Here is a 9529-nt window from a genome sequence, read left to right as displayed (position 1 = left end):
TATAGAAAAGAAATAAAGCAAAGCTAGAAAATACTTTATGGAAATATAATCTTGGACACATGTAAAGTTCATACCAGAGGAGCGCAGCTTAAGAAAACAAATACGGCCATAGGAAGTCTAGTAGGATTATATATTATTGTGCTGTTCGTATATGTTTAGTCGCATCTGTAGTTGGATAGTATGTTTCAACGTCTTGGCTATCCATGCCGAAATAAAATTATGTTAATATTATTCAAGAACAGTTTTTTTTTGTATTCTGTAAATATATATAGCAGTATTTCTATTTCGAAGGTTTTTGAAATATATTTTTGAGCTTTCGACACAAAAAAGTAAAAAATACCATATATTCTCTTAAAAAAAAAGTATGTATTAGAAGAAGCGATGATATAGCATAACGAACAAAATGAACATCGAATCGGGGTTGATTTTAAACTCAACTCGGTCTACAGGCATCAAAGTTTTTTTTTAAAGCAAATGCATTTGAAGAGAACGCTTTAGGCTGAATTAATTATCAGCTCTGCCTCAATAATGCTTCTTCAAAGACACCTTTTTCTAGTGCAAGAAGTAGGAAACAGTTAACGTATTATCAGTATTTATTTTGCAGACAGCAATGGCAACAGATGCTATGAACCCTTGATGGGTCGAAAACAGTTGTTCATTAGCAAAAAATCAAAACTTCACCTCGTGCTGCGCAGGGGAACTTTTCAGTTGCGATCAAGTAAAGCATATTTCGAATAGCACGAAATATGTAAAGTGACTTAGATTGGAGTTAGATGTGAGTCTTCAACAGCTCTGAAATATCAACTACTAGGAAATAGCTGACTCCATTAAAGGTTCTACATCCTGCGGTGATTCCAAAGAAAAGCACGGATCAATTATTTCAAAAGTATTAATAAGCAAAGTAACCACCGCTGACATTCATTGTCGTAAGCGACGTAACTTTAACGCGGTCGCTTCTTATCAACTTTTCATGGGTCCAACGGCGATCCGCTCGTATGTAAATTAGGTTGAGCGTGTTCCCTGTTTTGTTTGTTATTATCAAAAGCCTATAAGAATGAGAATCGCACTCGGAAATAGCTCTATTAATATTTTCATGTAATAGCGTTTTATCCATCGTACCATGAAACTGAATACGCTCGGAAGTCAAGATCCGAAGATTTTTTTAGATTTTAACACTCGTTTCAACGAGCAACGTATTCACTATTATCCATTGTCTGGTTTAGATGATACGTGCCTCTGTAGGCAGGAAGAAATTTCTGCACTCGTATACTCTACGCAGCTAGGACATAGAAATCCGTTTTTAATACAGTTTATTATTGACATGGCTACCTAAAATACACCAACGTAGTTCATATACACGATATATTTTGCCTTAATAGAATCTACTTGTGTATAGCCAATTTATACAATATTTGTTTTTCAATTTGTACAAGTTTCTTCAACGTGTAGTCTTGTATATCATTTGGATAAGCATCCAGCACAATCTCAGCTAACAGTGCCACTAGCTCCAAGTTGCTAGTTTCTTCAGTACTTTGAATCATATGTAGCTTCCAACGGCTCACCCCATGAGGTGTACAATCTTCGAGAATGTTTAAGATAACTATTAGATTCCATGTAGCACCTTCGACCGTAAAACCGGTTTGATTCGTTAGAAATTCTCTCTTTTCAATTAGCGCGATCTTCTGGTCGAACCGCGTAAATTTCTTGACTGCGTGTAGCAAATCTAGATGGTGACGTTCAATAGGGACACAATCGTTCGGATTGTCGTCGAGGACAAAACCGTAGTTTTGCAATAGCGTCCTATTATCATAATTACCGTAGCTGATAAACACTTCTTCGCCCGGCTCGTACCGGCTATTCGAGATGATTACAAAATGCCCTTCCTGTTCACAAAAAATAGGACATTTTTGGTAAACGTTCTTGAAAAAAACAATACTTTGTATCTTATTTTATGCAATAGTTTGTTAGTTGTTTGATTCGTGTGTGCCAGAGATTACTCATGAGTAAAAAGGAGCGCTTCTGTCGACTAACCTGCAAAAAAATTTCTTAAGTCTATTGTAGCCAAAATGAAATCAGTGTCAGTTATTTTTATTCAGTAGATCTAGCTAAAATTGAGTTAGATGTGACTAAAATAAGATAGATACAAGTTTAAAAAACCAATCAGGATTCAAATGCTTATTAACAGCCTGTAGGTTTTCATCTTTCATTAGAACTTTCATTGGTGTTCACACCGTGTGATACCAATATCATATAATGGCACCTTGAATTGAGTATTCACGCTTGCAGTCCAATGATGGTTCAGCATGTCCAAAAAGGGTGCGAGAACTCCGCCGTGACCTTCGACATATATGCACCGCGTGTTTACAACGCACCAGCTCCATAAAAACTCAGACTCCGAAACGTCGTCGGCCTTGACAGCTTGAAAATACTTTGACAGATTTCTCCAGGACCGAAGAGCAGTAGTACACCACCTGTCTACAGAATGACGATAATTGCTCAAATAGACGATACGCTTTACAATAGGCCACGCATTACCTATATCAAAAACACATGGCAGGCCATAATGACCACAGTAAAAGACTTAACAAAATATATAATTGGTGAATTGTAATATTGGGCACAAAAACTATAGACAGTACTGGATTTAGCAGATCTCTTTTCACCAAAAGCAAGTTGTAATCCTCGCGGTAGTTTATCGAGCTGCTTGTACGTGAACAGGGAATTGAATTCTGCCGGCAAGGAACTGATGTACGGTTGCCAGGTGGAATATGATCCAAGTCGCGTTTCCGCGATGATGAACGCTGTGAGGATCTCTTCAATTGAAAATGTGTTCGGTAGATTTGGAATCGACGCGCGGACCTGCATCATGGGTACAACCAAATTCTCAATTGTGTACTAGGTCAACAACTCATTATATCGCGCATGCTTTTATCTTTTATACCTCCTCGAATTATATTTAACTTATGCTGGAATCAGATAGCAACTGTATTCAGAATGCAAACGCCCTGAGGAATAACTAACCACTAATTATTAATTAAACTAGAAGGTGGAAGGTTGATACATTTATTATAGGTTTATCTTGCCTTTACGAATAAGCAATATCTAATTCGTGGTATTTCGTACGTAATAAACTCAAAAAATGTTACCGAGGTTATCAAAGTGTTGTCGTCACGTATTTGACTTGGCTCTAATACATATAATATTTTGACAATTAAATATGTCAAGAGTAGTCATTACTTTACTACACACGCCACCTTACCTTTACTTTATCGCTCTCATTTGCCACTAAATTACTTAATCCTTGCTCCTTAAGAGTAATTTTTGCGAGTGACGGTTAATTTTCGATTGATCTATTGCTTAAACACAGTTTTGCAATTATTTTTACTTTACACATTTGTTTCCCTGCCATATACTACTATTTCTAAGTTTGTAGGCAAATATCAATATTTACCTTGCTTTCTGTGATTAATAAACTTTCCGGAAGACTAATTATAATATCTCCAGGTTGCACGGCATTTTGACAAACCATGCCCCTTCCTGATGATGTAACAGCCAATCGCAAGTTACATTTCGATGGTCGAAAGCCTTTAGCAACTATCCATGAATACAAACCCCGTACAGTAATGTTCCTTATAAACATTTGGTTGTAACGTCTTCTTTTGCGATATGTTCGACCCATTTAACCGGACCACATTTCACTTGCGGGTCAGTCAATATATGATACGATAAGTACGAAAAAATCTATTCAATTCTTGCTTTCGACAGTTATTTCTCTAAATTTATAGATTAGGCAAAATACCGCCATCGAACACAGTCTGGAGCTACTTTCGAAATGTCGCCAAAGGCTACCTTTATTTGAGGCAACAAGCTCTTTATACCTAGCAAAATTAGAGATCTATCACGCTTGCAATTACATGTTGTAAAAATAACTATTCTATTCACGGGAATCGATATTAGTTCATACGAAAAAATGCACAATTTTAAAAAAAAGCTCGTTGCCGATTTTCGAAGCACTTCTGAGTACTCGTTCAACAGCTGATTCTTATATAGAGGATAACCCCTACAGCTGATGAGTTCCCGTTTAATTCAGGTGGCAGAAACTGGCTGCTTAATATTTGAAGCAATATAATTGTTTGCTTATATTACTTTATATAACGCGTGTGAGCTATAGTGCTTTACTTTCAATAAAAAGTAATACGAAATGTGATTAATAAATGGTGTTTTGAGTGTTTCAAATAATAACGAAATAATAAATAGTTATCTATTAGAACCTTGCCAATAACTACGTATTAAGAAGTAACCAATGAAATAATAAAATTTGTTACATAAAACATCTGCTTAAGTGTGTTTGACATATATAAATATGAACCCAATGAAAAGCAAAAATGAGGACAAATTATGTGTGAATAACAAGGAGTCACAGCGGGAAAAACGGGCAAACAATTCAAAGTTAATTGCGTCGCACATACCGCCTTTCCTACTGGTCTCCATATTCTAGGAAAATGGCAGATCATTGCCTATTGTCGAATTAAGGCGAGATTGTGAGTCGATACAGGTTCGTTCTGGTGCGGTAAGGGAGCGGTATTGTGATAGCGTAATGCGGCCTCGGATGTACAACCTGAAGCATTAGAAAGAGGCCGAGGTTTATAGAAAAAGTTGTTATCGTACTAGCTTTCTGCTGCCTTAAGCTCTATAACAGTACACAAACAAAAGTGCATGCTGAGTGTTTTTTTATCGAGGTTCGTCAGTCATCAACATAATGGCTGGGCGTGATCAGTGTGCGGCACAAGAACTTACTTCTGGTTGGATAGAGCGAGCAAACAAAGACGGTTCCGCTGCTTATGCCGTCAACGTCGTGACAGGTAACATAGATATCTTGCTTCAGTGTACGCTTTTCATTAAAAGCTCGAAATCCTGAACACAAGCAATACACTTCATTGATATAATAATTGAATAGTTTTAAAAACAGCAAATTAAAATTTCTACAACATATAACTATAGACTGGACAGAAGTGCTAAATATACTAACATTGCTTCGATGTCTTACTTCGACATTTAGGTCCGAGTACCTTTGAGCATCCTACAACAGACAAACGTTATTGTGTACCAAAGGATCTACCGTTTGGCTGGGTCGAAAGCTCTGAAAGTAATTCGAAGGCGTTCGTGAACGTAGATACGGGCCAGACAACCTCAGTAAATCCCAGATTGGCATTTAAGGTACAAGGCGAACAGATGTCCCTTCAAATCGCAATCTGAAAATTATCAGTCGAATGGAATTCAATGCAAATCATATTTATATAAAATAATAGTAAGATCCATACTTTCTAAGATATGAGTCTTTACGAAAAGAACTAGAGAAATGATTGGACACTGATCACTGGTGAAGAATGGTGCATTCGTAAATAAAGTTATGTGAAAATCAGATAGGAGACAGTATGTGTACGGGTTATTCGTGCATTTATGACATGAAAGCTCCGGGTAATTCTTCATAATTTAATTAATCCATGAGCATTTTAGCACAAGGCTCATACATTATACTTGAAATGTATAATTTGTTAGCCTTTTTATCATTTTCTTTAATTAACTTTCGACGATTTAGTTGTGCTTATAGATCCTCCAAGGCTGGAAGAGTATCCGCAGCGAAAAACAACAAACATTATTATACTTGTTTTCTAAAACTGTCAGGGTTGCAATGGGATTTCATTAGCTAAAAATCGAGGCTAAACTAATAAGTGTGTCGATATATTTGAATTGTAGGTAGAGGATACACACAAGTACAGACAACGTTTTGATAGCCATTCTTGCTGCTGGGACATCCTCGAAGGGCTCGACCTATCGACGAAGACTATTCTCGTTACAGGCGGAAGCTGTGGCATCGGCTGGGAGACAGCACGAAGTCTCGCTTTTCACGGAGCGCAGGTAAACAGCGCGTCTAGTGCGTTAAGAATCACGGAACAAGCAGATAAAAAGAAACTGTTTCATTTTATTACATTTGCTTTAGATCACATCGATGTTCTGTTCGATTGAAAAAGCTGCTTAAGTTGTAAGTTAGCTACTGCATTATATAGTAGTTCAGATTACTCGATACATCAAACGATATTTTTTTATTGCTCCTACTAACGTCAACGAAGTTGTTTGTAGACAAGTCAGTTTTCAAAGTCCATGAAGACAGATTCTTTCGCGATGAAGCACTGGCGTTTTCTTCTTTTCGGATATTCAAGGCCGATATTTGCCGAGTTTATTAGTAATTACAATGATACTGCATTGCTATTTAGGTCGTAGTAACCAGCAGAAACATGAAAAAAACGAGTCAAGCAATTCAACAGCTCAAGCATGAGCGACCGTATCTTCGAATATCTGCTATGTTTATCGACCTTTGTGACCTTAACAGCGTAAGAACTTTTGCCTTCGAATTCAGAAAAGCGCACAACGCTCTCCATGTACTCATTCTAAACGCGGGTATCTACGGCCATCCACATCAGATAACCAAGGATGGCTTTGAAATCACTTTCCAGGTCAGTCGATGTGCATACGCGATACGGTTGTAGATCGATTTAAGTCAGTGTTAGACGAATTATGAATGAGTTTAAAAGCTGCAAAACAGTTTTACTTTGTCATGAATAACACAGATTAGCCTATTTATTTTTGCGGCAGATAAGGCGTCGTCTTTATATTCTGTTTCCTGGACTGTACTCATGTGTGATCAAAACAGTGGTTGAAGCTGCCCTAGCCTTAACCGCAGAATCTCTAGTTTTAATGATGTTTTTTTTTGAAATTCGCGTACTATCAATACTTGGCTAATGTTGGCATATATTGCAAAGGTAGTTCAAGTGATGTTTAACTGTAACCACATATAGATCTTTTTCAATTTGGAGGTGACTACATCTGAAAATTAAATGTGACCTGTCTGATTTTTAAATTTGAGGGATAGAGAAATTATATTTGACTGTTGACAGAGCAGTAAAAAATAAGTAGCCTGCTGCATTCAATTATGTATCAGCAACGTTTTTTCATTTTATTCCGTCTAATACCACGACAGGTGAATTACCTATCGCAGTTTTATCTATTTCGTCAACTAAGCTCTCTACTGGTGGCGTCCGCTCCGGCGAGGGTTGTCGTACTTAGTTCAGAATCACATCGGCTCTCTTTCCTTACAATGCCAGCTCATTTGACCGTGGACAGACTTTCGCCACCAGAAAGCAAATCTTTCTGGACTGTTGCCGCATATAATGATTCAAAATTGCTTAATGTATGGTTTGCCAGAGAAATTGATCGGCGACTCGGACTGCGAGGCGTAAAAGCTTTTGCTGTTCACCCAGGTCAGTTATCATCGACCCATATTTACAAGCTTGACGAAAAAAGATAAGCTTAATTAACACAATTTATTGCATTGCAAATAGATATGATTCAGTATACTTTAGTGGAGTTGTCCTAACCTACTTAAGAATTAAAAAACCGTCACTTCGGAATTTTAAAACTTCAATACTAGAAATTCCAGTCCTTACCAAGCAGTCAGATTTAGACATTTTTCTTGCGATTATCAACTGAATAATAAATATAATTAAAAAAAAATAGAGTTGCCTAGTTCTTAGTTAGCTAGCTTATAATGAGATAGCAGTAACAAAGTCTTCGTAAGTGTTTTATGGATTGAATCCTATTGTGTTAACAGGTAATATGGTGAACACGTCGATATCACGATACTGGTGGGTCTGGCGTCTTCTCTTTTGGCTGGTATCCCCTTTCACAAAAACCCTGGGGCAAGGCGCTGCCACAACTGTGTATGCTGCTATCGCTCCAGAACTGGATGGTTTGGGAGGGCTGTACTTCAATAACTGTGCTCCGTGTAAGCCGACGAAGCCCGCTCTTGATGACAAAATGGCTGAAAAACTGTGGACACTTTCCGAAAAATTGCTGAAAGGAAAAAACATGAATTAGCTTATAACTAAAGACCTCAATTTGAAGTTGTCTCAATTCTACGCTAAAACATCAATGAGGGAACGCAGTTGTTTTAGATCTATGTAGCGTCTTGTTTATTAGCTCTACGATGTGCTCGATATTCACTCGTCGAACGATATGACTACAACATCTATTGGATCTACCATTTTTTTAACGAAACAGTTTCAGTATTAAACGTAGCTGTACAAATATATTGTCTGCCTCGGACTATGATTGTGACAAGAACGTGGCCATGGTAGTGCGGACCAATCTTAACCTTACCCAGTGTAAATCGAAGCGACTGCACGCTCTTATTGAATTAACCCATATACTTACTAATTTCAGATCTTAATTTTGAAGGAACGATCAACCGCTTATAAATATTTTTTGAAGAACTTCGTTAAGAAGTTCTTTCGTAACTGTGCCTATTAATTTTGCTAACCCAGTACTGGTGCCTTCAGTTTAGTGAAGCATATGTCTGGAATCGCATTAAGCCTGAGTTAATTTTCGGCGAAATTAAATGTGTCCATTATTGAATGAAAACGTCGGTTACTCTTAACCTAACCTAAATTAAAGGTCAAAGCTTAGTTTTCTGCTTTATTTAATTACTGCATTACCTAAAAGACATAATAAAATCTGACTGTAGGAAAGCAAGCTTCCACAACGAGTCTTATTATTTTCAACAACAGCTAAATCGGAAGTAAAAATATTATGCTTTCAACGTGGGCATAATTATGTTCCAATGGTCTAACCTAGCCTGATCGTCTTAGCGTTCCTGGATTTGTTTTTGTAGTAAGAAAAAAAAAAACAGAAAATTGTCTATTTTGCGGGCCATAGAAGTGAAGTGTTTACAAAACTATTTTGGATTAATAAAACCAGGCCCTACATTATGTTCCTTTTTGAACATTTGATAATATGGATGCCATTTATCTAAATATTAAGATATATAGCCTGACTGGATCATAGTAGACAATACGTATTAGGGGATTATTTTGTGACTTTTGACAACAATTACAGGCAATTGTCATTCCGTTTTTCCATCCTATAACTCTAATTGTTCTTGTTTATTGTTTTTCTTATTACGATATAACATTGTAATAGTCTTGATACCCATATTTTGGTATTTGTCCACTTACTGTAGATTACTCCACTTCCTTTTGTTATATGAAGACAAAAACATTTCCTAAAGCTCTTCAAAACAAATTGATTAAGCTTGTGATAGCATTTTTGTATTGAACAGAAATCCTTAACAAATGGTGAATTTACATATTAATTTTAAGCATACTTCATAGCTGAAATACGTATTCTCCGATGCGCGATAACTAGTCATTTTGCAGGGGCTTAATAGAAATGAAAGAGTGGAATAATTAATTGAATTACATTAAGAAGAACTCGCTGAAGTTGAGAAAAAGAGAAAGGTAAGTTAAGGGTCGAGGTTTATACTAATAGAGGGTTCAGTTAACTGAGATTCTGAATATTTGTGGTGATGTGGTTTTTGAAGCAGTCGTGAATTGCAGAGTTCCTTGTTATAAGAAGCCATATATTCTCTAAGCTTTGACTCGATGGGCATTAAGTCATAGAAACACGGTAGCCA

The 9529-nt window shown here is 36.8% G+C and overlaps 2 protein-coding genes across 6 annotated transcripts; one reads left to right on the top strand and one right to left on the bottom strand.

The window, feature by feature from the left end:
- Nucleotides 1–1293: 1293 nt before the first annotated feature.
- On the bottom strand, nt 1294–4604 carry LOC111245122 (SET domain-containing protein 4-like). Of its 4 annotated transcripts, none has more exons than XM_022793013.2 (4): nt 4470–4604; nt 2664–2859; nt 2261–2535; nt 1294–1883 (listed from the first exon to the last, which is right to left on the bottom strand). In XM_022793013.2, the coding sequence occupies exons 1-4, from the start codon at nt 4512–4514 to the stop codon at nt 1383–1385; spliced, it is 1017 nt and encodes a 338-aa protein (XP_022648748.1). In that variant the 5' UTR covers nt 4515–4604; the 3' UTR covers nt 1294–1382. The 4 variants fall into 4 exon arrangements, with proteins under 4 accessions (XP_022648748.1, XP_022648745.1, XP_022648747.1 ...); XM_022793010.2 differs by lacking the exon at nt 4470–4604 and adding an exon at nt 3452–3855; XM_022793012.2 differs by lacking the exon at nt 4470–4604 and adding an exon at nt 3452–3848 and having other exon boundaries at nt 2261–2475.
- Nucleotides 4605–4728: 124 nt separating this feature from the next.
- Nucleotides 4729–8599, top strand: Wwox (WW domain-containing oxidoreductase). Of its 2 annotated transcripts, XM_022793008.2 has the most exons (6): nt 4729–4862; nt 5060–5217; nt 5758–5919; nt 6276–6515; nt 7040–7319; nt 7670–8599. In XM_022793008.2, exons 1-6 carry the CDS (start codon nt 4760–4762, stop codon nt 7933–7935), a joined length of 1209 nt encoding a protein of 402 aa, XP_022648743.1. In that variant the 5' UTR covers nt 4729–4759; the 3' UTR covers nt 7936–8599. The 2 variants fall into 2 exon arrangements, with proteins under 2 accessions (XP_022648743.1, XP_086835541.1); XM_086979415.1 differs by lacking the exon at nt 6276–6515.
- The last annotated feature ends 930 nt before the right edge of the window (nt 8600–9529 follow it).

Source organism: Varroa destructor, unplaced genomic scaffold, assembly GCF_002443255.2.
Source record: "Varroa destructor unplaced genomic scaffold, Vdes_3.0 BEIS01000002.1, whole genome shotgun sequence".
Taxonomy (NCBI): Eukaryota; Metazoa; Arthropoda; class Arachnida; order Mesostigmata; family Varroidae; genus Varroa; species Varroa destructor.
This window is presented reverse-complemented; position numbering and strand designations above follow the sequence as displayed.